The following is a 26,315-nucleotide window of genomic DNA, read 5'->3' as shown; positions in this document are numbered from 1 at the left end:
ATGGCAGATACAGACATAATTAAAACCGAGTTGTCGTTATGATAATTTGTTGTTGGTCTCTCTAGTGGTCTACTCGCCCCAATTCAAGTTTTCTAGAAAAGAAATGAAACCTTCACTTGATAAGCACAGCTTCCATTTCTTTAGATTTGTTGAAGTTATCTCTAACGGACCAATTACACTTTCAAGTACATCTGTGCCTTTAATAATTTACATAATGTTGATTGGTAACAAGAGAATATGTCTCTGAGACTGTGTTTGCTCTCAGTCAGATGACAAAATATAATAATTAGAATCAAAATTCCAGTGCCTTACAATCTTTTTGTGGACCACAATGTGATGGCTAAATGATCCTCTGGATTCAGGCCACTTGAGCTGAAAGGAAAAAGGCTGATTTAACGCTTCAACGGGAGGAAGCGAAGGTTCTAACTGACTGGTAATCGTTTATCTCAGTCTGTATTTGCCATACCATTAAAACAAAACACAGCAATACTTAACCATTGAATACACAATTTTGATCTCAAAATTAGTCATTTGGCACCAAAAACTCAATTGTTTGTAAGGAAAAGCACCAAATAGGAAGACTCTTGTAAATGAACTGTAATAGATGTATCATTATGCTCTGCATTGGAATAGTTTACTCTATTTTGCATTATTGTTAGTTGTTGTGTTGTCTTTTTGTTTTTTAATATTATGAAAAATGGAGCCTGAAGATTTATGCAATCTTGTACATGTATATGAGTATGGTGTATGGAGCTGTTCAAATTAAGTAAAATACTAGCACAACAATGTGTTGTCAAAAGTAAATAATCTGGAACCAGCTGTTCCACATACTTTAGAACATTTCAGTAGAAATGTTATTTTAACATTGAAGCCCTGAGATAATGAATGTATTGTTCGAAATTAGATATTCAATGAATAGGTCACTGGATATTATGGAGCGCAGTTAATTCATTATGATGTAGCATCTAGTTGTGAACCGCTATTCAATAAAATTTATTAGAACTAAAACAAATGCAAGTTTTCAAGTTTCTATTTGTCAGCATAATGAGGAAATATAAGGAAAGAAATGTATTTTTCTCAGGGTGATACAGTGTTTAATGTGTTAAATCTGAGGAAACTGCATTTCATGGATTTATTTAGTCAGTGGGTTTAGACATTATTTATAGATTAAACAATATGTCCCTTATTTTGTGACGAGCTGTTTGGATATGTAGGAAATTCTCTACTGATAATCGTAGAAATTATTTTGTTGGTATATTGATATTTTTTTGTGTTGTGAACACAGAAAATAGGTGCAAGTCTTAGAATACTAGATCTTTTCTTTTTTCTACATTGAGGATTGTGTACAGCATATGTTCTGTAGTGCATTACTAGTTTGTTAACACTTGTTAAATTGTTACACTACAGTTATGCAATGGTTTACAGAGTTCACAAAATTATTTTTATCATCTTGAGTATTAAAATTATTTTTCATCTGAAAATGTGTGAATATTTTTTTGTCTCAAAACACAATTTAGAGAATAACAGTCTGAAAATACGGTGATTCTTTAGGGTGGAAAAACACATTTATTACATTACAGTGACATGGAAAAATATTTATATTATCTAAAGCAAGTCTTCAATGAACAATTACAATTAAATTTTTCTGAGGAGACTTTTGAAAATGACAACTGATGTAGCATTACCTTTGGCATGCTTGTACTTCTGTAACTATTTGAACTTTATGGCACAATGGTTTCAAATAGGTAGCATAGCAGCTGCTCGGCCTGGAGGAGAGAACACAACATAAATAAGTGCAAAAGTTACTTGTTGATAATAAAAAAAACAATATTACATGACAATGCAACAAATCTTAAAGGGGACATATCATGCTCTTGTATTTCGGGTTTCTACTAGAACATGTTTACATGCTTTAATGTTCAAAAAACACATTATTTTTCTGCTACTGTCTGTCTGAATATACCTGTATATGAGGGTGTTACAGGTGGTTTGCGAAAGGCCCAAGCTGTGGGTGGAATATTCTAATGAGCCTGAATGTGATATAGGAAGAGCAGCCAAATCTGAATGGCTTGTTGAATCACATGTTTTCTGATCTAATCCGCCCACAAAAAACTGACTTGGTTGTCTTATTTCACATTTGTGGGTTTGTAGGCACTCCAGATACCTAAATGTATGAGTACAAGCACTGAAAAAGAGAGTTTTTCATGATATGTCCCCTTTAACACAGCATTGTTGTTGGTTTACATAAAGCAGCTAAGTACACAATTTGTGTTAGCGGATAACACTTCATTTTACAGGTCTGCAAATTTCATGGTAATTAGGTGATAATTAGTAAGTAACCCATTTCTTTGGAATTACTGCCAAATTACCCCAATATTTATCTCAAAATTTACCGAAAATGACTTTATTAAAAACATTATTTAATAATTAGATTCCGCTATTTCCTAATAAGCAGTAATAAATAGATGGTAATTTATTTAATACATTTCCAGGAAAAGAATACAAAGTTAATTGATATGCTTTATTTCCATGTCTGCTGGTGAATAGATTATAATTTGCAAATAACTTCTTTGAAATTTCTTAAAAAAAAAAAACTCCCTGAATCATGACATTAGCTACCAGGTTACATTTGTGTAGACAATAAGTCACACTGGTGAGATTTGTGCCTGATCAGAAGTGTCTTCTATTAGTTTTCCACCTCCGATGAAGAGCAGCGCACAGCCACTTCTCAAGCCTAAGGACCCTATTGCAACCATTATATGCTATTTTAGCATATAATTATTAAATAATGTTTATAATAAAGTAATTTTAGATACATTTTGAGTTAAATATTGGGGTAATTTGGCAGTAATCCCAAAGAAATTTCAAATATGTTACTTGCTAATTATCACCTAATTACCATGAAATTTGTTACCATGTTATTCTATTAAGAATAAATAAATGTCTTGAATAAAAAAGATGAATTATATTAAGATTTACCTCGTTCTGACTCTCTGGGTAGATGATCATTTTCCCCACTTTTTCCAGGTCTGACCTCTCCTTGTAAATGCTAGTGTAACAAATGAAAGGCACAGGGAAAAGTCATTAATATATAAATATTCTCCATGTATGCACACATAGGTTTGAGTTGTCTTCTCCTATACCTTTCAAGGATCAAGTTAAAGCCGGTCACAACCGCTTCCCCTTGCAGAGCCATGATGAGACAGGGCGCCATGTAAAGATGAGCAATCTTTTGATGAAACAAGAGACCAGGGAAAAAATCAACTGCTGATTGCTCCGTTTATAAGAAAGCAAGCCAATTTAGCCAATCTTCTCACCCTCTCATCTCCTCTTGATGACACCTTCAGTGTCTCAGCGATGTGTTTCCTCTGCTCGTCATCCAGTGTGCTCATCCGCCCTGCCACCAGATGGCAGCCTAACCTCAGCAGCTGCTCCAGCACGTCCAGCTGGGCTGGCACTACGCTGAGAGGTGGAGCATTTAAGGGTATCAGCAGACAGGTTGTCTGCCAGAGAGCAATGTGTATCCCTGGTACCAATAAACAAGCAAAACAGGACATTTGTGACAAGGTTTACAAAGGTCATCTGGAACGGAGTCGTATTTCAACATCCATTCCAGAGGAGTCGCTGCCAAAGTCACAATAAATGATTAAATCATTTAACGTGACTCATTTTGCTTTAATAAATGATTGAGCCATGCAATGTTCAATGACTTTAAAGTGGGTTAAATGTAATGTAATCAGGGAAACATGCCTGAAAATAGGGCATAGCCTCGTTCTGCATAGTTTACAGCATTGCTCTTAACAAGAGTTATCAATACTCTGTTAATCAGAATAAAACCAGACAAGTAGTCCAAACCTCGATTTGGTCCTGATTCCATTGAAGGTGACACAGTTTCCTGGTCTACAGGGGCCAGTGTGCGGCTCTGTTCACGCTCCAAAGAGGCTAACGGGTCCGAGTGCATGCTGAGTATCTGAAACAAGAAAACCAGGCACAAAATGTGGGTCTTTTATCAGTCGAAAGTGCAAAAACCAAGTACTGAGTCCTGTGTGTGACATGCATACCTGCTCCTGTCTCATTGTGCTGGTCTCAGTACAGCAGAGCCCTTCTGGGAAAAACCTCCTCACATCCTGAATTGCTTTCTGATATGATCTTGATCCTATAACATTGGTTACAGGCATTTAAAACATACGGTAAGGCAAGGCAAGCTGTTTACATAATGCACTAATACTGTAGCATACATAGCAGTATATTTGCAGTATACAGGGCACTGACCATAGACGCCATTGTATGAATGAGCCTTGCCATAATTGGTCCACACGGATGAGTCCTCTTGGTCCAGCACATCCAGCAGCCTCTTCACAGCATCCTCGCCCTGGAGGCAGAGAGCCAATGAGGAGCCAGAGCACAAGTACTCCACATGGGCCTCCAAGTCTGAGGCGTCCTGCACAACAACAGTTAACACTATCAATTATCAAGGATTATGTGTTTTTGAATGAAAGGAAAGCTTGTTTTTTCTGACAGATAATCAGTTACACTCTCTGCAGGCAGTAGTGAGGCAGCAGAGCTGTTGTTGTCCGAGGTCACGACACGCAGGCCCACCAATGTGAGGCCTCTCAGCTGGAGTTTGTGGACTATTTCAGCCAGAGCGTGATTCCAGATCGTTGGCTTGAACAGGCACACGGTGAGCAGCATCTGTGGATCTGAACAGGAAGTTAAATGTTCAAAAATCCCATTCATGACATTTACACATTACAAAAAACGCAACTCTGTCACTTAAAGATTTATCTATTATTATACACTAACCTGAGCTGCATGAAATATACTAGTAATTTGACATCTGATTTGTGATGTCAAGACATACAGATCTTATATACTGTATGTGCTGTCTTGAGCCTTTGAGAAAAGAAAAATGCTCTTCTGGCGAATTACAAAATACACAAACCTTTTATACTGCAGATCTGGGGAGGTAACTTCGGAACTGGGTGCACACTGTGGTCTGTAGAGGATAGAAGTGGGGTGATGAGCCTTTTCCCAGCATATACGCACCAGACTATCTGCTTATTTCCCCTTAAAGGACCAATATATCATATATTTACTGTAATAAATCATAAAGTCTATGTCATCAGAGATTAAGGAAACATGCTAAATTGAAATACTGGCTTCTCTGACAACAATGCAACAGCCAGTATGCTTTCCTTTGAAATTTCCTTTACTGTCCGGAACGTCTGTTTTTGTTTTGGCCGGTGTGATACCGTCCACTGCCCATTTCACCCCGTTGCCACATATGAACCAAATTGGCACACAAACAGCCTTCTGCAGACATGGAAGCAAGCTGACAAACTGGATCAACAGACATAACATAACATTATATTCTACCCGACCTGAAAAGATGATTCCGACTTCTGCTTCTGGCCAGAGGCTAACGCGGTTGTGTCTTGAAGGTAACCCTCAAATTGTGAAAACGAACGCTGCTATCAGTCCAGAAGAGCGGACGGGCCACGGCTCCAATGTTTTGAATTTGGACTGCTGTTACCTATTTTAAACTCTAGCTTTCTGTTCCTTTAATTCCTCCTTAAATGTTGTGATAAGCTCAAATACTTCAAACTGGAGCATCCCCTCAAGAGATTTGATTTTAGACTTGGTATCTGATGTTTTGTTTGATGTCATGTTTTATACAGCACTCAACAAACCTACCAGGAATCATCTCGTGCTCAAAGAAGAAGAGGGAGGCTTGTCTGGAAGCCACTTCAGGTGTGGGTGACATCAGGACACTGAGGTTAGCGGGGGAGTCCTGTGGTAGGAGCTTCCTCAATGAGGTCAAAGCATCCACCCGTCTCAGAGCACACACTAGGGCAGGAGAGGACATGAGATTGTCCACGCTGTCCTGACAGAGCTGCTCGCCCACCTCGTATGGACTCAGTTCCTGAGCCTCAAGTCGAGTCAACGCAGGAAGCCACTTCAGGCCGAGCAGCTTGAATCCTGCATGTCGAGGTAAGTTAGGAGAATTCTGATTCAATAACATACTCACTAATCAGTTCATTCAGTAAACTGTGTAGGCTGCTATGTGTATTTGCTTATGTATTGTATCTTGTTTGTTTACTGCCACCTCCAGTTCCAGAAGCCAGGACAGGCTGTGCTCAAATACAGTTGAACTTCACCCACCTTCTGGCTCATCTGTCAGCACTCTGTGTAGGAGGCTCAGGCCTTGGCTCATGTCCTTCCCACTCAAAGTCAAAATCGCCACCTGCTCCACGTCAGAGTTGGACGAACACTTCTGATGGGACAGGATCACACCGGAAGGATCTGGCACGGCCCACATACACCTAACTAGAAAGAAAATACACATGAAGGGAAACAGCAGAGGAGCATCTACGACTTTACAGACACTGAACACACAGTGCTTACCAAAGGTATGGAGCAGGTTACTGCTGTAAGGTACAGTGTGGAAACAGAAGCTGGGCTCTACTGTGTGAACACCATCAAGTCTGGAGTGGATGCAACCCAGAAGCTTTTGTGCCTTCAATTCTCTCATTAGTGCTGAAAAATATAGCAACTGCACGGTTATTTTATTGACAAAGAAACAGGGTTATGCAGACTTTTCACATTATTACACCCAAATGTACAGAAGCCCTGAGAGGCCAAAAAAAATTCTGGTGATCCATTTTCTAAGTCTGATCTAAATAGTTTTCTCTCATGTGTTTATGACTTAAGGCTAAGAAGTTACTGACATTTTTATTAATTTGTGAAAACAATTGACAAAAAAAAAAAAAAAATTGGGGCTTTTTTTTTGTCAGGATAATTTTCCTAAAGGCCCAGACACACCAAGCCGACATTAAAGAACTAGCGGCGATGAAGGCTGACTGTTGCGTCGCCTCACGTTGCCTTTGTCTTGGCCGACAAGTTGCATTTGAACACACCGCAAAGACTACAGCCGACGGCCAGTTAGCACGGATGTTCTGTGCCTGCATGAGAGGAAATAACTCTCCACACCAGCAGGTGGCGGTAGTCTGTATTTGTCATTCAAAAAGGGAAACCGGAAGACCGAGGTCGGCGGATACACAAGCCGTTGTTATGATACGTACATGAAACAAAGCGCCGTTTGCCAACAGTTTTCACACGACTCTCACTCACCGCTTAGCTTCATTCCAGATGGCCATGTCGTTGTGAAAATATCCGTGTTATATATAGATGAAAAATGAAAAGAGCCTTCCTCTTGACTTTATTCGTTGGCTTGCTTTCCTCACGTCCGTTTCTCTTCTCGTGCACTGATTCGTTTAAGCTGAACAATCAGAGTGATTTCTCCCACCGACGGGCTCCACTGCCGATTCTACATTCTGCATCGGCCAAAAAGCCTCCAACACGGGCAGACTAGAGCCAACGGTGCGGGACACACCGAAAAAAAACTAGGCCGACAGAGATTCACTAACGGCCCCAAACTGTCCCAATGGCCAACCGTCGGCTTGGTGTGTCAGGGGCTTTAAGTGTTTGTTGTTGTAATACTAATTTCGGCCACAAGAGGCTGGAGTGCACCCCTACCCCATGTTCTAAATGCATTCATGTTTTTTTCTTTCGCCTCTTGTGGTTGAAATAAGTATTACAATAAGGAAAACACTTTTATGTACCAAAACTTTTCACAGATGAAAAAAAAAGATTATAGAAAGATTATCCTGGAAATACATTTTTTCTTAAATCATAAACACAGGGGAGAAAACTATTTAGATCAGACTTAGAAAATGGATCACCAAAATTATTTTTTCTCACTTGCCTCTCAGGGCTTCTGTACAATGTTTACTTTTGATATAATTTATGGAGATGAATTATGCTGTAGATATAATTTGAGATGTAATTCAGACCTGCTGGCAGACTAAAACTGTGGTGCACTGCATTTTCTTTCCTCAGTAACAACACCAGACAGTGAGAGGGCAGCTCCAGCTGACCTCGATCCAAGGTCACAGTATGTGGAGTGCAGAACTCAAGTGCCTAGAGAAAAAGTAATGAATACAGAAGTACAAGGAGAAATCAGTGTTTCCTTAGAGCCAAACAACTGGAAATTTGGCCCACAGTTAGAGGCACATTTGCTGCAGAGATCACATAGAAATGTCTTAATTAGATTGTCTAATAACCAAAATCCATTGTGCACGAAGCAAATAGTGTACAATAAAAAATACATCAATTATTGACCTTTACCCATGAGGTTTAATAAAATCTCATCCTTCTATTCTACACACTGTTCTTGTACCTGCTGGTTGGAGAGTCCGAGGACCGCAGCTCCATTGCTCTGAAGCTGCAGCCTCTGCAGCCCCAACAGACTGAAGCCTCTGCGTTCACAAACAGCCAGCAACTGGCCGTAGCAACATGGAGGCACGGCGGGCGACGCCACCAGGAGTAAGTCAGCTATGCGGAGGGGAGAGAGGAAGGATTAGCGGCTCCACTCAAGTAAAAATCTTTGATCCTTTTCGCAAACAAAATTTCCCTCAGGACAGTAAAGACGAAAGCTGAAAATGAAATGTGGACAGAGGCCAGTTTTCCCTCTTTTGAAAGTTTTGGCTCCTCGTTGAGTTTGCAGTACCGTTCGTTGTAGCACACAGAAAGGAAGATGATCTACTTAAATTCCACAGGCTGCCCCCGACTCTGTCATCCAAATGTACACCTCTACAAACAAAAATGAGGGGCACAGATTACAGAACTATTAGAATTAAAAACAGTAATAAAGGAACTATGCTTCAGTATATACTTAAACCCTCTTGGCTTTAAGGAATTTCAGCTATAGAATGTCCTGCTGAAGATATAATAAGTCTTTAACATCAATTTCAGGAGATTCACAGTATTTTATCAATTGCCTGTAGGTATATTAGCTTCTTGAAAGGTGTCAGTTTTCAACCTTTTTTGGACATGAAAATTTTGATTGGCAGTCGCATCATTTTTGAAAAATAAATAATTATAAGCAATTTTTGTTTATCCACAGGGCCTTCCTTCTTTATGTTTTCAATTTCCTCTCACAATTGGTCAAAAAAGTCTGAGAAATAATACAAAATATCACACTGTCGAATGACGTTTTTGACAACAAACCTATTCAGAGGTCGTGAGTTTTGAGTCTGTGCACTTCCTCCTCGAAGTCTTCCTGAAAACCACAAGCACAGATCCCTGTGGACCTGACTGGCCAGTCGAGGGGAGAAGAGGAGTGGAGGCTTGAGAGGGTTCAGATCTGTCTCTCTGAGCATCAGAGGATCTAAAGAACTAGCTAAATCTTTCAACGCTGAATGGGCACGAGGGCCCCGAACGGCAAGGGCAAGAACAGGCTGGCAGGCCTCATCGGTTCTCTGGATAACTGGTACAGCACCTATGAATCAGAGGGAGAGTTTTTAAAGACTATTTTAATTCAATGAAGACACTGAGAAAGGCCACAGTTGGATCCAGGATGCACACCACACCACTGAGCCAGAAGGAGTTATTTTATGACCAGACAGATTTAGTTATGTCCTACCAGCACTGTCACTCAGGAGCTCCTGTGGTGGATAAAGGAGCCGCAGACCACACACATCGAGTCCTGAGTCAAGAACAAACTGGAGGGTGTAGTGTGTTACGAGGGGATGTAAGAGGAAAGCTTTGCGCCCCAGAGCAACTGATACCTGCGACAAAAATGAGAGCAAACGTATACTCAGTTATTCCACCTTTACTGCCTCTGATTCAGTGCTTCTTCTGAAGGACGTCATGCTCACCTCTGTGTGAAGCTCTCGTGTGGTCTCTCTCCCCTTACAAACACGCCCCTGAGTATCCACAGTCTGCCAGTAAAACCCTGGACTGGGACCAAATGTCCTGTCTATAACCTGAAAGACAAAGCCAAGTGGACAGAATATAGTCAACAGAATGTAAAAAATCATCTGTCAGAGTGCTTGAAAATGATATTAAATCACACTCTCTGAAGAAAAAAACACCTTTTTGTTGGAGGTGGTGGAGATGAAACAACTCAAACAGGAAGAGGGCAGATGGATGGGTGAGGCATAGGCTTGTTGGTCCAGCAGGTTTTTGAGCTGAGGAAGCCATCGAGCGATTAGATTGAGCGAGGTCTCAGAGAGGAACCTGCACACATGCTTGTAGAAAGGTATGTGGATGTCTATGTCCCTTTTCTACAAAACAAACAAAAAAGGACAGCATCAGCACAGACATTTCAAAGTCTACAGAGTAAGTTTCTTCTTTTTTTTTTTGCTATTCACCCTTGGTGTATAAGAGTGACGAGCCACAGCTAAAACGTGCAAAGCCAGTCCATCCTCTGTCCACAGCTGCTGAAGTCCTGCAACCCAGAATGGGACCTTTGCACCGACCTCGTCTTCATCATGGCGTGGCTCTGGGCCAACCTGATACACACATAAACAAGTGATCCTTACATGGAGCATGAATTCAGCTTTACAGATAACAAACATTGGCACTAGTGCTATCAATCGATTCAAATATTTAATTGCGATTAATCGCATGATTGTCCACAGTTAATCGTGATTATCGCACATTTTTATCTGTTCAAAATGCATCTTAAAGGGAGATTTTTCAAGTATTTAATACTCTTACCAACATATCAACAATGACAAATGAGAGAGAAGCCGCTGCTCACTAACCAAAGACAGAAACCAAGCCACTAAAGTGTTGTAAATGTGTGATTTGGTTGCAGCTGGATTCAGATGTTTTCTCCTCCCATGAGCTCTAGCTCCAACCACGCCAGGACTGGAGAGGTCGACGATCAGCAGCATACGCCCCTTACTCTCAATATCTGCTGGTAGTGTACTGATTGACTGCAGATGAGATGCTTCCTGAAAAACACGTCATAATAAGTGTAGGCCATTTTTTTTATATAAGTACTGTACATGTAGAGGTTTGTGGCACTCACAAAATCATAAAGAACATCCGTCCTTTCAGCAGCTGGCTGCTTCTGGTTGACAGATCTGGGTGGATGAAGTATTTCCAGTTGCTTAAGAATCTGCTGGTGTTGTCCGTGTTGTAATGTCTGCTTAACTTGTTGTCTCTGTTGGTCTCTAACAAAAGCATTGCCATGGTTAAAATATGTGTTCATTCTCGATGATGTGCTGAATGAATAAAGAAAAAATGCATACAGTACCTCTGATGCTTTGGCTCTCTGATTGTACTTTGCTGAGTTGTTGGTGTGCTTTCCACTTTAGGGTTTCTGTGCTCAAACTGTACATGTGAAGGTTGTTTATTTTCACACAGATGGTGTGACTCATGGCTACATGTAGACTCCACAGGCGTCTCTTTCAGTTCTTCTGCTTCATTCCCTGGCACCGAATATGAAGGATCTGTACATTTACTGGGATATTTATTCCCGTTTCTATTCATCTCCCTGATTTTCCGAAGCAACATGGTCTTGCCAGTCACTTCCCTGGAAGCAGAGAAATCACAATATGAACTGAAACAGAATGTGCCGGACTGAAGCATGTCAAATGTTTCTAATGCAGGATATATTTACCTGTCCCCTGTCCGTGATCCAGCATGCACTTTAAGATTGGCTTTCTTTGCAGGAGGTGTTTCCTGGTGAGTGTTGAGTTTGGCTGGTGACTCTGATGAAAGATTTGGGGATGTTCTTGTTGGTTTTATTGAAGGCTCGGGGCAACGAAGGTCAATATAAACAGTGGGGCATTCCTGCTGGCTCAGCTGCAGCTCGGCCTCCGTCCCCTCCGATGATTTGTTCCGCACATTATTCTGTCTGTATGAAACAGCTGATTATTATCATGATCTTACAAGTTTGGTCACATAACATTAGCAGTGATATGACTTACCTGATGTGGTTTGGACTTTTCACAGGCTCTGACGCAGACTTAGATGACTGGTTGTTACAGTAAGCAACTAGTCTCTCCATTATATCCCCCTGGGATCTGTCCCTGTGACCATCTGTGAACAAAAATTGGGTTGAATCTATAACACAAGGTAGTAAATTCCCTCCCATAATCACCCTTAAACCCTTAATTGTTCGCTATAGCTACAGAGATGTGTGTTATAATGACTTACCTGCATGTGTTTTCGAGGGTTCAACTGACACGCGTTGTCGCAGAGGCAGCCCATCCTCTTTCCAATTTTGGAGGACATCATCCAAATCCCACTGGTCAAGCCTCTGAATGTTGGTGTATAACAAAACCAATATTATTTTTTTTTATCAGAAGTAGGGCTGTCAAAGTTAACGCGATAATAACGCTTTAATGCAAATTTGTTTTACCCAACATGTGATTTTTTAGGTTGTAGCGTGCTCAGTTTTTAAACTAGACATCCTATAAAAGTAGAAAACCTAAGGAATCCATTGGTACCAACCATGTTAATTAATCACACATTTTGAATGATACAAAATGTGTGATTAATTTGCGATTCATCGTATTAACTATGGAAAATCATGCGATCAAATATTTTAGTCGATTGACAGCCTTAAAAAGAAGCTATAACACTGAGAGAATGTTTAACTGCATTAACCATAACCATAAGATTATCCCTAACCTGTCGGACTTTCCCAAACTCACCGCAAATGAGAGAACGGGAAACTCTTCATCAGATTTTGTATTGTTCACAATTGGTTTTATAGAGTCATCCAGCTTGGCTCTGTTCAACTCCACAATATCTCTCTCACAAGCCTTTAATGGTGAAATAGGAAAGGACAGGTTGCATATTTATTAGTGCAGGCCTACGTACATGATGCACTGGTGTGAACAGTGGCTGTAGAGCGATATAACCCACCTCATCATCAGCATCACAGTGTTGTGCACCCCACTTAGTCACAGTAGAGCCTTCTGCAATTTCATCATCATACAACTTCACACTCTCTTCTGTCCAGCATGGCTGAGTTACAGGTCTCAACAGCTCCTGATGCAGAAAACACACAAATGTCAGTGATTATGTTTGTTTAGGGGTTCCTGACATTACTATGATTAACACTCATGAAACTGATTTATAACTAACTTACCTCTATCTCGTCATTACCCATTGAAAATAGGTCAGGGAGCTTCAGGCCAGCTGGTCTTTGATATACGGTGACAATCTCTTCATTCTCGGACTGAAACGTAAGGGGAACCATTATTTTGGTGTTATTTGACGTTGTAAATAAAGGTATATAGTTAACGTTAGTTAACGCTACATGTATTTTCCATCACCATCTGAGGGGAGGAGGTGTAGGTGGAGGTGGTGGACACCTACAAGTTCCTGGGAGTACACATAAACAACAAACTGGGCTGGACCGACAACACCGAGGCCCTCTACAGGAAGGGACGGAGCAAACTGTTCTACCTGAGGAGGCTCAGGTCCTTCAACGTGTGCAATAGGCTGCTGCAGATGTTTTACCAGTCTGTAGTAGCCAGTGTTCTCTTCTTTGCCGTGGCATGTTGGGGGGTGGTTGGGGGGGGGGTAACACCAACTCAAGGGATGCAAACAAACTGGACAGGCTGGTGAGGAAGGCTAGCTCTGTGGTTGGATCTGAACTGGACGATCTGGAGGTGGTGGCAGAGGGGAGGATGAGGAAGAAGCTAGACGCTATCCTGGATAACCCCTTCCACCTCCTCCATTATGAGCTAGTCAAGATGAGGAGCACCTTCAGCTACAGACTCATCCCAACTCGGCACAACACAAAGCGCCTGGGTCAGTCCTTCATGCTGGTAGCCATCAGACTCCACAACCAAGACTGACCTCCATATGAGAACTATGAGGACTTTAAGAACTTTTAACATGCACTATCTACCTTTAAACATGCACTATCTACCTTTAAACATGCACTATCTACCCTTAAACATGCACTATCTACCCTTAAACATGCACTATCTACCTTTAAACATGCACTATCTACCCTTAAACATGCACTATCTACCCTTAAACATGCACTATCTACCTTTAAACATGCACTATCTGCAACCATCTTGGACTTTAACCACTGGCACACTTTACACTATTCATCCTATATACCACTTTATAGACTGCACATATGTACATATTACATTTATTTATTGCACATACTAAATGTATTTATTGTACAGACTGTACACACTATGTTCACCCATTCACTCTGTATCTTTTATATCTCTATTATTGTTTTTATCATTTTAGTATGTTGTTGTCAGTTAGCTAGCAGTCACAGCACATTTTTTAGTAATAAAAAACAACAACGTACTGATGAAGAGTCGAAGTCGATGGTCGGTATATGTGGTTTCACCTTCTCCAGGATTGAATCCCAACACGACGAATGATTCAGCTCCATCACTGTGGATCAAATAAAGCAGTTTCTCTCCTGTAACGTTGTTGTTTAATGTGCCTCATAACTTTGAGGCTCCTTCGTTACCATGGCAACGGAAAGCTTCTCTGTGCACGTGTGTGTGTGCCTCGACAACAATTAGTGATGTGTTGGTTACGCACGAGTCGGCTGTTTGAGCCGGCTCTTTTAAGTGAACGATAAGTTCACTTAAAAGAGCCATAAAAGAGCCAAACTTTTTTTTTTTTTTTTTTTAATTAATTCAATGATAGGATGATCTTCTGCGCGCCACGGGCACTCCATGCACTGACTGTGACTGAATGTTGTGTTAATGACGTCCGTGCGACCAGTCAGGTGATGACAGACAGGGATCATACCATCAAGCAGGGAGGGGTGCGGCGCGCTGACGGTCTTCAGGTACAGAGCAGGAGGAAGAGGAGGAGAGAATGAGAGAGAGAGGAGTGCTGTGCGCGAATAGCAGAAAAGATGAGTGACAGTCGGAAATGAAACAGCATGTAAAGTTATGGTATTCTGGAAATTATAAGGTTTAGTATAATTATATTGAATCATTTAAGTGATATATCTGCACACATACTAATCATAGGTGAAAACAGCGCTAAATTTTGCTGAACTATAAAAGGCAGAAGTGGTCAAATGAAGAGCTGTTTGGGAGCCGACTCTTCATGGCGAGCTGAGCCAAATGATCTGGCTCACTAAAAAGAGCCTAAATTCCCATCACTAACGACAATGTTGCCTTCAGGTGCTGCCAGAAATATCACATCTAACAAACTATCTTAATAAAAAAAAAAAATACAGGAAGGTGTTTTACATGTGAACAGGCGATTTAGCCCACAGACCTCTGCTAAGATAGAGAAAGAGAGAAAAAGAGACGTGTTGTTGGATGTAACGTTAGGTTAAACTCAGTAGACTGCACTGATATGGTGTATAAGACCACAGTAAGGTCAAGTGTGTGCACATCTATTTACAAGTGCTGCATCAACCGTGATGAGGCAACTGTTTGACTGAATTTGCAACATTATACATATTCTGTTCATATCCAAGTACTCATGGCATATGCTATTTATTGTGCTGTGTATAAATCCGTGGTAGGTGTGTGTTTACATGTGGGTACATGGGGACATTTCTAAAAAAGAAAGTGAAGACATACACGTTTAAAAACAGTTATTGCGCTTTTAATTTAATTTCCCAACTGTTAAAGTGACAAACATGGATCCTTACTAACGTTACATCAAGTAATACACACATCTTGAGGACATTTTAGTGTCTGAGCTGTACAGATATTCCCTCCTTCCTGTAATTGTTGTTTGTTCAACCAGCCCAGTCACACAAATGATCAACTAAACTGTGATTTATACTGTAGCTTAATGGGTTAAACTAAAATGCCATTTCGGTTTTGCATAAGGTTTATGGGGGCTCTCAGAAATACACTTTTAATTTTAAAATGAGAGGCCTTAGGCATGTGTTTTCATCAGTTTTCGCCCCACTATCCCAATTTTTATCGTCCCAAAATTTTTTTATGACCAAGGCATGTTCATTGGTATGAAGGGAGGTCTAAGATTTAAATATTTTAACATGTCAAGCAATCCCACCCGGTAACCCGATCCCAAAGTGGAGCAACTCAGGTCTACATAGTCCATCTTACTCTCCAATATCAATATAAACTAAGTTATCTCAAAGCATTTGAAGTGGATTGAAGTGAAAATTCCATCAAAGTCTCCTTTTTCTCCAGAGGGGTGACAATTTACCACCTGTAGTTGCATTTAGTTGAAGCAAAAGACATTGTTGATTTGTCTTTTCATTGAAAAAAAAGTTCATAGCATCTAGAGCTGCAACAATTAATCGATTAGTTGTCAACTATTAAATTAATCGGCAACTATTTTGATAACTGATTATTCGGAGTAATTTTTTAAGAAAGAAAAGTAAAAATTGTCTCATTCCAGCTTCTTAAATGTGAATATTTTCTGGTTTCTTTACTCCTCTAGGACAGTAAACTGAATATCTTTGAATTGAGGACAAAACAAGACATTTCAGGACATCATCTTGGGCTTTGGGAAACAGTGGTCGATATTTTTAACCTTTTCTGACATTTTATAGACCAAACAACTAATTGATTAAATCGAGAAAATAATAGACAGATTAATCGTCAATAAAAATAATCATTAGTTGCTGCCTGAATAGCATCCCTAAAATATTTTTGAACCATTTCATCTTAAGGCTACAGAGCACAACCATTTATCTGTAAAGAGCAAATGTGGAACAAGAACCTGAATCATGCATTGGTATTACAATTAAAATCTTGAAATCAGAAACTGAATGAATCTACATTGTTGCACGTATTACAGATAACACCAACCATTTCCCTAAACAGATCTGTGTGTGTTTGTTTAGCAGCTTTGGAAGAGTTCATTGTCAATATCCCGCAGGTCCTGACCAGCTAGACGTGGTGGGCTGATGCAAGTAATGTTGTTGTATATGGTGATAGTTGTGTCAGGTTCTTCACCCTCTGCGTGGGTCTCCACTTGCCGAGGTATCACCAACGGATTCCTCAAGCTGTAATTTCTGAGTGGGAGGGCACCGCAATCGCATTTCCACCGGTTCCCAGACAGCAAAAGTTTTTCCATACTCTCGGGAAAATCAGGGACCATGCTGTTCAAGGTATTAGCTCTCAGGTCCAGATAGCGTAGCTTTGGGAGTAGCTGCGTTGTGCCATTCTGTAAAAATTGTCGACATTCGTTGTTGGACAACAGCAAGTACTCCAAATTCTTCAGGCCGGAGAATGTATGAGTTGTGAGAACCTCCAACTTGTTGAAACTCAAGTCCAGTCCCAATAGGCCCACCAGGTCCACAAAGCTCTGGCGTTCCACCACAGAAATGTTGTTGTGCTGCAAGAAAAGCCTTCGTAAACCAGAGAGTCCAATGAAAGCTTGGGTTGTGACTCTTGCTAGGCAACCTCTGTCCAGGTGAAGGCTGTGAAGCTTTGGCAGACCTTTGAACATTTGGTCTGGCAGACTGTTGAAGCAGCTTCCAGACAGGTTGATGACAGCCACATGAGAGAGCCCAGTGAAACTACCCACTTGTGCCTCCTGGACTTGGTTGTGCTCTAGCTCTAAGACCTCCAGTTGACCAAGCCCTTCAAAGATCCTTTCCCCCAGGGCTCGGATCTTGTTGTAGCTCAGTCGTAGCTCTTCTAAGTACTGCAGATCCCGGAAAGTCCTGGGCCTAATTCCAGTGATTGAGTTGTTGGAAAGACGCAGTACATGAAGACTGTGCAGGCCCAAGAAAGTGTCGTCATGGAGAGACGTCAGTTTGTTGTTTGTGAGATCCATCCATCTCAATGACTTCATGCCTACAAAGGCTCTGGGTACCACTGTCACAATCTGATTCTGGGCCAGGTAAAGCTTTTGCAGTTTAATGAGTTTAACAAACACATTAGCTTTGATGACCTTGAGGTGATTTCCAGTCAGATCCAACTCTTTAAGCTCAACAAGGTTTGTGAAAAGCTGTGGCTGCAAGTAAGCGAGCCTGTTGCCTGCGAGAATGAGCTCCCGTAGACCTTGCAGGTCGTGGAAAACTGTCTCAGGTAAAACTGCTAATGAGTTCCACCCTAGGTTGAGAAGCCACATATTCGAGAGTCCTACAAACAGTCTTTCCTCAATACGAGCAAGTTGGTTGTTATGCAGACTAAGTGAAGCAAGGTTAGGCGTATTCTGGAAGATTGTACCTGGTAACACCCGGAGACGATTTCGCTCAAGGTGAACGTGTGCTAGCGACCCGAGTCCTTTGAAAGCCTGAGGGTCAAGTGTCACCAGCTCGCCACTCTGCAGATTCAAAAAGTCCAGGATAGAAAGATCCTTAAAAGACGATGCTGGGAGGGAGGTGAACAGGTTGCCATCCAGCCAGAGGGAGTGAGTGGAGATGGGCATGTCGGATGGGACTTGTGTGAGGTTACGAGCACTGCAGTACATGTTGAGCTCCAAGCTGTAGTCATCATGCAGACAGGTGCATTCCTTAGAACATGGAATAGGCTCTTCGGCGACTTTCTCTCCAGCTGTGTCGGGGTCTGGCAACACCAGGGATGTTCCCAGTATCCACAACACTAACAGCACAATGGTTTGCATACCAGCTGTGGATAGAACATTAACATTAAAATATAAATACTCAGTAAATACACTACAGAACTCAAGACATTTTAAAATTGAAATGATGCTGTCAGGCCTACATTGTATTGCTTACCTTCCGATATGAGGGGTCTTGATTTAAGGCGGACAGGCTGTGAAACACTGAATGACTGAACCTTATGCAATTGTTTGTATGCTGAAGGGAAAGTCTGCCAAGCCCCCAAAGCCTTCTTTTTAAAGTCAGCTGCACTGAATATGTACAATTAACCCATTCCTGTCCATTCGACTTGTGTTGAATCATTCATTTTTCATGTACAGACCTTTTTTCTCAGAGGCTCATATTTTATTTTCCTCCAATGTCAACTTTGATCATTTCAATGCAATACTCTCTTGTCCTTAATGATTATACTGTTATAAAGTCTTTAAAATGAGAATATACCCTCCATTGCCTCAGTAAGCTGTTAACTATACTTAATTAAGATTCTAATTAATTATTTGTACATGTACCTTAATTATTCTTACACTTACTGTATTGTCAGCCTAATAAGGGATTCAGTGTACAGTAAGTGGCCTTTGGTATTTACTAAAGTCAGGGTCCTGCCACTGAGTGCGCATGCTGTGGATTTTAACTGATATACAGATATGATAAGATGGACCCAGCGCACTAGACCTTTGACTCAATTTTTTTCTTTTAACAGGCTCATTTGACAAGGGGTAATATGAGGAGATATTGTATTTCACTTCTTAGCTAAAACTTGTGTACATGTATACATGTATACTATACTACGTGTACTGTATGCCTCATATTAAATATCAATTAACCATTTCCCTTGCCATACCTCCTTGTTATATTTGATTAAAATCAACTGTATGTTCATAAAAAACATAATGCTAGTGCCATTTCAGTTTCATTCACTTATTTGACAATGCAGGATGAGGTCAGTTCCAGAAGTCCATTTCCTAATCACATCTACGATTGTAATGACTAACTTTCTGTTTACTCTTTTTCTTGGTATCTGAGTTCTTTTAGATAACCATGAACTGGTCATGCTCTAAAGGACAACCAAATCCAGATAACACTGTGTGCTTGCACATGAATTCTATTGACTCACTGGCAAACACTGGATTCATAAGACAAATTATCATGTTGAATATATCCTCTAAGTTTTGTAATCTCTGTCACTCAAATCTGGTCCTCTTCTGCAGTGAATAAGTAGGCAAAACGTTATCAGGTAGGCAGGGTATGTGGTGTAACTGTACCTCATGCAGTTGGCTAAGATTACAGTAGATTTAGTGGCAAATGCATTATCTTTCTAATTATTTTATTTTATATTGGAGTGATAATAGTTATTTTTATTTAAAGGAGTCAATAACGTAACTATCGCCGCTGCTCTCTCTCTCTTGCTTCACCACTCATTTCCCACCTCTGCTCCAAATGACCTACGCTACTCTAACAACAAATGGCTCTAGTGAGGGTTGTTTTTGAGGCCAACGTAGCTCTTTTACACGCTTGGCACGTGAGAGAGGCTTCAGTTGGTTGCAATCCGCAACCTCACCACTAGATACAGCCGGATCCTACACACTGCTCCTTTTAAGTAATCCTACACAGACTAATGTGAGATGTATGCCTGGATTCCATTGGCATTTTAAGTTTAAATCATGTGTAAATCATGTTTAATTGACAGATTTATATTGAATAACAAATGTGGCACACATTTATACAGTACACACAGTGATTCTCAAGTATCGTCTGTATTCCAGTAGCAGAATATTTTGTGATAAAATACAATTACATACCAAAAAGAAATACAAGTCATAATTATTTTTAACGGTATGTGAAATGTGTCATGTGAAAGGACTTGTGTGTCCTCACTGAAACCTTTTTTTAAAATACGTTACATGTCCTACCACCGAATCGATCCTCATTTCACTGGAGAAAGTTGTAATATATTCTGGGGAAGTAGAGGTGAATTCTAATTTGTATTTCTCTTACCAGTAGAGAGCACTGCTGGTCTGTTGTCACATCTCGGACCAACAGCTTGGTATGTCCGTCTGTAAAGGGCTCTCTTAGCCTTTTAAAGGATGGTTATTTAATGCTAATTATAAAACAGATAATTCCACTCCTTGATTATGATTGGCTGAGCCGCATTGGAATCCGTTGTAAAATTCAATATTGTTGAGCTGTTGCTCTCATATTTCTTGATGTTTTTAGACGAGGCATACTGTAAGCCGCAGTATATCAACGATTGAACGTGAGTTTGCTGTTTTTGCTTCATAGAATGAGAAATAAAGTCATTTTACGAACAGGGAAATAAAACACTACCGTTTTTACTGCTGCCTCAGTCAACCAATTGCCACAGCGAATGGCTGCCATAGTGAGTTGTTTCAGGATTGTTGCTCCCCTGACAAACACCTCTAATTGGCTCATTCCCCAGCACTCAATCAGACGCAAAGGTTTCCAGGTTTGTCAGTTGCTATGGGCTTCCTGAGTGGAGGAGAAGAGTGTTAATAGTGAGCAGCAGAGCCTGCCGCTGTGCCTGTGCCTCGCTTCCCGAAGGATAATTTCCCCAATAATTCTGTATAAATGTTATGCTTCCTCAGCAGTGGAGAACAGGCCTGAAAGGCATGATGTCAATCTAGATTTGATGGATGCATGCTGATCAGTGTAGAAGCCCATCATACCGTCTCCTTTGCTCTACTGCTCTGCAAATAAATGTCAGAACTCTTGACATGAAATGCCAAGGAAGCCCAGTACAAACTTTTAGGATCCATTAAAACATAAACTGAACATAACGGGTCTCCAGATTAATTCAGTTGCTGCTGTTAGGTCTCTTTAAGTCACTTAGTGGATCTCTTTTGTATTGACAGACAGGTTTAATTGAAGCTGCCATGTTTCTACAGTAACCCAGAACGGTCAAACCAAACACTGGCTCAAACTTTTTACACGCTGAAATTTCTTTAAAGAACCATTACAACCCATAAAACACAGTTTTCACCTGCCAAAAACTGATTGCAGCTCCTACCTTGTGACTGAACGTTTTTTTCTGTCTCAAAATGGTTTGATTTCATTCAGGAGGATTATATCTGACAGCTTATTGCCCAATCAGTCCTTTTTACCCCCTGAAATTCTTTTAAAAGGAACATTACAAACCATAAAATACCGTTTTCAGCTGCCAAAAATTGATTGCAGCTCCTACCTTGTGACTGAAAGTTTTGTTCTGACTCAGAATGGTTTTATTTCATTCATGAGGACTATATCTGACAGACTATCGCCCACTCAGTACTTTTTACCTGCTGAAATTCCTTTAAAGGACCTTTACAACTTATAGTTTTCACCTGCCAAAAACTGATTGCAGCTCCTACCTGGTGACTGGAAGGTTTTTTCTCACTCAGAACGGTTTTGATTTCATTCATAAGGATGATATCTAACCAAATATAGCCCACTCAGTCCTTTTTACCTGCTGAAATTCCTTTTAAAGGACCATTACAACCCATAAAATACAGTTTTCACCTGCCAAAAACTGATTGCAGCTCCTACCTTGTGACTGAAAGTTTTATTCTGACTCAGAATGGTTTTATTTCATTCATGAGGATGATATCTAACCGATTATACCCCACTCAAACCTTTTTACCTGCTGAATGACCATTCGTTGATCACATGTATGAGCACATGCACTGAAAAAGGGAGTTTTTCATGATATGTTCCCTCTAATATATGACTCAGACATTATCTCTTTTTTGTTTGTTTTGAGTTTTTGTCTAGGCTGCTATCCAAGTATTTGCACACAATTTACGGTCAGAGCTGATTCTACTTTGAAACCGTACGACTTTCCCAGTTAGCCTTGACAGACATTAAACACTGTGAGATTAACCAGTACTAAAAAGCTCTACTGAGGTATTACCTACTGTATTAGTGTAAAACAAAGACAGCCAAACACCACAGTACAATCCCAAGTGACCCTCACATAAGAAAATAAAAGCAGCAGCTGAATGCAGTAAACTGAACCTCGGGATGAACTCGGTCTATAATCGACAAAACCATAAAGCAACAGGTTACTCCTCCTGGGCTGGTGCAGTGGGCCTCTGGATATGATAATGTCGGACCCTCCTGTTGGGTCTCATCTGTTGCACATTTTGCATAGTGGTGCATAGGGACAGCCAAAGGAATTACTTTCTTTTCCCTGCACTGTTGCTTTAACCATAACCCTCTCTTAGTGCGATGTGTGGGCCCTATTAAAGGATGGAACTCTTATTATCAGCTATTAACCAAGTCGAGAGGCTTAATTGAACTGTTTTCTTTGTCCCTACAGGCTTAAAGTGAGAACAATCCAGCCTCCCCAACCACGTGAAGTAAGGTATGTTGAACGGGCTAAATTTGAATATTTTATCATCACACATACACCAACTTTACTTTGTATTGAATGACAGCAGGCTCAGTCAACACTGCCATCCACTGGCAGATTGTTGGACTGTTTCACCTTCACAGTTATTGAAAAATGAACAAAGAAAAACATGCCTTGGTTGAGAAAGACCACTTTCCAGGGTTGTTCAGTGGCCTTTCACCCATCGAGGTGATGGTGGTTCGGCGCTGCTCTGATCCCTGCTGCTACCTCAGCCCTTTGACAGCCAAAGACCCTCGACACCCCTGCAGTGGCTATTAATAACACTCGGAGCTCACAGTCAACTCGCTGCTTTCCAGCGGGAGAGAGAATCCATCGGCTTTGTCTCGACAACTGGAAAGTGCCGGAACTCAGCCACTGTTTCTTAATTGATTGTGATCATTGTGACCAGAGTAAATCATTGCAGCTGATGACCCAATTAGGCCTTTTGAATGTCCGTTAGATGTGTGAGCCACATGAGGCCGGATCCTGGTTGATACTTTATACTGAAACATGACAATCTATGGTTAACAATTTGAAAAACACTTCTGAAATATACAGTAAACATGATGCTCATAATGTCATAATGTTCGGTTTAGTGTATGTGATGATGCTTTCTATTTACATTTGCTTTCATTTACATCAAGGATTGTGTCTTTGAGAATTAAAAGATACTTACAAATACAGAATTTAAAAATCAATTTTGTCTGTTTCCTGACATTAGGAAAAGGGAAAGAGGCTTTCTGGATTTACAAACTCTGGAGCTTGCATCCTAGAGAGGGATGAACGAGGGTCTTAGTGTTGCATCCTTTAGAGGCTGACCTTTTATGTGCATAGTTCCTATTGGATAATTGAAAAAAAATCAGCCATTTTGTAGGATATCTATATTTTAGGGTTGTCAATCGATTAAAATATTTAATTGTGATTAATCGCATGATTGTCCCTAATTAATCACGATTAATCGCAAAATAATCACACATTTTTTATCTGTTCAAAATGCACCTTAAAGGGAGATTTAGTAGTATTTAATACTCTTATCAACATGGAAGTGGGCAAATATGCTTGCTTTATGCAAATGTATGTATATATTTATTATTGTAAATCAATTAACAATACAACACAATGACAGATATTATCCAGAAACCCTCACAGGTACTGCATTTAGCAAAAAAATTAACGTTGACAGCCCTACTATATATATATATATATATATATATATATATATGATGAGAACCTTGTGAGAGGTTTTTCCATTACACAAGCGAATAGTGAACACATTTTGTTGACTGTCAAAGGAAAACCTTTTTCCTTTAATTCAACTTCCATGGAAACACTTTAATTTTTTCTCTCTATCCTCCTGTCTTGTGAAGGTGTGCCCAGCGGATTCACTAACATGGATGAAAGTTTTGACTTTGCTGAATACCCTTGAGCCAGACCAGACGATATCAGCTTCTGAGGCCTGGAAGAGGACAGGTGAGAGCCACTTCATGCACTCAAACAAACAAACAAAACACCAAAGTCCATCTGAATTAGCTGCCAGGCTTTGAATTGAGGAGGAGACCTGGATTCCATTCAGAGGAAGAAAGACAAGCAGCTGATGAATCCCAGGAGAAACTCAGAAAACACATTGCCTCTTTTAGGTGTGTCAATCATTTGTTAATGTCACATGACTTTAGCATGACAACCATTTCAACTGAAGGACACAATTAGTGGTTTATTTATTCCGCTCTTGACTTGTACTTTTTTGTTTCTGTTTGTTTTAACCTTCATGTGAAAAAATGCAGACCTTCAATGGTAGGTTGGCCCAAAAAAGGTCTGACAAGTACAAGGCTAAATTCTTATGTTGAGATGCTTTTTAATAGTACTGTGTATAGAGCTCACCGTTCCTTTCAGAACTTCATCTGAATGTCATTTTGAAAGGTGCGTATTTCATTTTCCTGCGCAGCTGTGTCCAGGTGAAAGAGTGATCCAATTTTGGAGGAAGTGTCATCCTCATCTTCATGTATCTGAGCCAAACAGGAAATGCATATACATAGCAGGCTCAGCTGAGGCAAAGTCAGTAAAGCTTCTGTCAAAGTCTGATGACATATTATGAATTTGCATTGTGTAATGTGAGGTGTCAAGCTCCCCTGCTTCTTTGCCGTGATGCTGAAGTTTTGAATGCATGGTTTGAAAATAGAGCAAATCCTGGTGTTGTAGCTTAGTTGACAGCAGTTGCAGCTCAGGTTGCACTCAGCCACAGAAATGATCTTGTCTATATTCTTTTTTTTTTTTTTTTTTAAATAAATACTCTCATTCTGCATAGTTTGTAATTGATCTCTATAAACAGATTCTGCGTTCACATGAAGAACCTGTAGGCAACGGGACAAGATTTTGGTATCGGAAGCGTTCTGGTTTCCGTTTGTTGTAGTCGTAAGTAGTATTGACCAATTACGTTCAAGCAGGCTTTGGTTGAATGCAGGTAAAACAGTCCTTGTGGAAAGCAAAAGATGCAGAACGCATGAGCCGAAATGCAGTCTCTGAACCCAAGGTCTATCGTCTGACAGTGATTTCAGCTTTTTATTGGTTTAAAATGAGCTTGTAAACTGGCTACTTGTGAAACAATCCGGTCCGACTGTAAACAATGAGCAGCGCACGGAAAAGGAAGTCTTGACCCGGATGTTGTTGGGTTCCGAGATTGGTGTAATGAACACTAAATCCAGGAGCGTCTGCTTGTCTTCTAGCTCTGCATATTCTGTTTGTGTAGAAATCTTGAGACACTCTTTGATATCAGGAAATCGCTCCCTAAATCGCACCGAAACTGAGCATTTACTCGGCTACTGCACATGAGCGTGGACCAGCATGTTTTTTGCGCTCCACATCAGTTCTCCAAATGAGAGTGTAATAGCTGCCTTTCAAGACTTCTTGTCAGACTTGAGCTTAATCTTCTTTTTGACAACCTTCAAAAAAAAACTGATAGTTTTCTTTATCCCTTTTCAATGGAAAAAGTGTTAGCTGTGTCTCTTTTGTATTCATGTCCTCATACATTCTGATGGAAAAACATAACCACTGGAAAAAAAATATGAAAAGTAAAAAAAAAAAAACCAAGCCACATCTAGTGGACTCATCAAACTGGAGTAAGAAACACACATGGCATTATCCTTCAGATATTCTGACATTACTTTGCATTTCTGTGTCACTTGTTTTCTGAATAACTGAGTATCCTTGACAGTAGCCAGGATTTCAGTCTGTTTCTTGCAATCCCCAAACAGTGAGTGGGCAGCATTGAAAACATGTCTTTATTCATCTGCTACAAAAATGGACTGTTCTGCAACTAGCTGAGATTTTAGTTTTTATAATTCACTCTGGGCTGGGAAATCCCTCTAGTGGGAGCATAGTTTTGAAAAGATGTATCACGTTGCCTCTCTTTGGCGATACTAGTTTCTGCAAAGACGTTGATATTAAAGATCGACTGATAGTGGACTTTTAAAGGGCCGATATAATAACGATAGTTTGGAGCAGGAAAAAGCTGATATTAGATGTTCACATGCACACAGTTATTTTCTCTCCCTCAAATGCTCAGATACTGTACGG

General features: G+C 40.4%; 3 protein-coding genes and 1 long non-coding RNA gene across 10 annotated transcripts in view; 2 read left to right on the top strand and 2 right to left on the bottom strand.

The window, feature by feature from the left end:
* Nucleotides 1-1,543: 1,543 nt before the first annotated feature.
* LOC141780706 (dynein axonemal assembly factor 8) lies at nt 1,544-14,330 on the bottom strand. Its single transcript, XM_074656038.1, has 29 exons — nt 14,147-14,330; nt 12,953-13,042; nt 12,727-12,852; nt 12,513-12,623; nt 12,013-12,115; nt 11,784-11,895; nt 11,474-11,710; nt 11,108-11,386; nt 10,880-11,024; nt 10,611-10,802; nt 10,215-10,355; nt 9,936-10,127; nt 9,720-9,827; nt 9,485-9,629; nt 9,070-9,340; nt 8,570-8,652; nt 8,240-8,394; nt 7,854-7,980; nt 6,406-6,537; nt 6,163-6,327; nt 5,695-5,979; nt 4,534-4,700; nt 4,273-4,441; nt 4,062-4,156; nt 3,856-3,970; nt 3,318-3,526; nt 3,144-3,229; nt 2,980-3,049; nt 1,544-1,766 (listed from the first exon to the last, which is right to left on the bottom strand). The coding sequence occupies exons 1-29, from the start codon at nt 14,231-14,233 to the stop codon at nt 1,722-1,724; spliced, it is 4,242 nt and encodes a 1,413-aa protein (XP_074512139.1). The 5' UTR covers nt 14,234-14,330; the 3' UTR covers nt 1,544-1,721.
* Nucleotides 5,851-10,802, top strand: LOC141780718 (uncharacterized). 2 transcript variants are annotated; one of them, XR_012596714.1, is made up of 3 exons: nt 5,851-5,991; nt 6,113-6,410; nt 7,900-10,802. It is a non-coding gene; the product is annotated as an uncharacterized LOC141780718 (long non-coding RNA). The 2 variants fall into 2 exon arrangements; XR_012596715.1 differs by having other exon boundaries at nt 6,113-6,585.
* A 1,071-nt stretch (nt 14,331-15,401) lies between the features above and the next one.
* Nucleotides 15,402-18,632, bottom strand: igfals (insulin-like growth factor binding protein, acid labile subunit). Its single transcript, XM_074656047.1, has 2 exons — nt 18,479-18,632; nt 15,402-18,368 (listed from the first exon to the last, which is right to left on the bottom strand). Exon 2 carries the CDS (start codon nt 18,361-18,363, stop codon nt 16,630-16,632), a length of 1,734 nt encoding a protein of 577 aa, XP_074512148.1. The 5' UTR covers nt 18,364-18,368; nt 18,479-18,632; the 3' UTR covers nt 15,402-16,629.
* A 3,900-nt stretch (nt 18,633-22,532) lies between these two features.
* mrtfbb (myocardin related transcription factor Bb) overlaps nt 22,533-26,315 on the top strand; it is a 100,202-nt gene continuing 96,419 nt past the window's right edge. For 3 of the 6 annotated variants that reach the window (XM_074657425.1, XM_074657422.1, XM_074657419.1), the window contains exons 1-2: nt 22,536-22,718; nt 24,113-24,215. The gene's annotated coding sequence lies outside the window, so the exon portion shown is untranslated. Of the gene's footprint in view, nt 22,719-24,112; nt 24,216-26,315 lie in introns of all 6 variants that reach the window. The other 3 variants (XM_074657424.1, XM_074657423.1, XM_074657426.1) reach the window with 2 other exon arrangements.

This window comes from Sebastes fasciatus, chromosome 13, assembly GCF_043250625.1.
Source record: "Sebastes fasciatus isolate fSebFas1 chromosome 13, fSebFas1.pri, whole genome shotgun sequence".
NCBI classification, from domain to species: domain Eukaryota; kingdom Metazoa; phylum Chordata; class Actinopteri; order Perciformes; family Sebastidae; genus Sebastes; species Sebastes fasciatus.
The sequence above is the reverse complement of the archived record's forward strand: the minus strand, read 5'-3'. Positions and strand labels throughout refer to the sequence as shown.

Bases quoted from the DNA above. Each gene is read 5' to 3' on its own strand.
- igfals (XM_074656047.1), bottom strand. From the start codon at position 18,363: ATGCAAACCATTGTGCTGTTAGTGTTGTGGATACTGGGAACATCCCTG.
- LOC141780706 (XM_074656038.1), bottom strand. From the start codon at position 14,233: ATGGAGCTGAATCATTCGTCGTGTTGGGATTCAATCCTGGAGAAGGTG. The intron at 9,828-9,935 runs GTGTTTTTTTCT...TTTGTCTTTCAG, and splicing joins CCACCACCTCCAACAAAAAG to GTTATAGACAGGACATTTGG. The intron at 3,050-3,143 runs GTATAGGAGAAG...TTGTTACACTAG, and splicing joins TTTAACTTGATCCTTGAAAG to CATTTACAAGGAGAGGTCAG.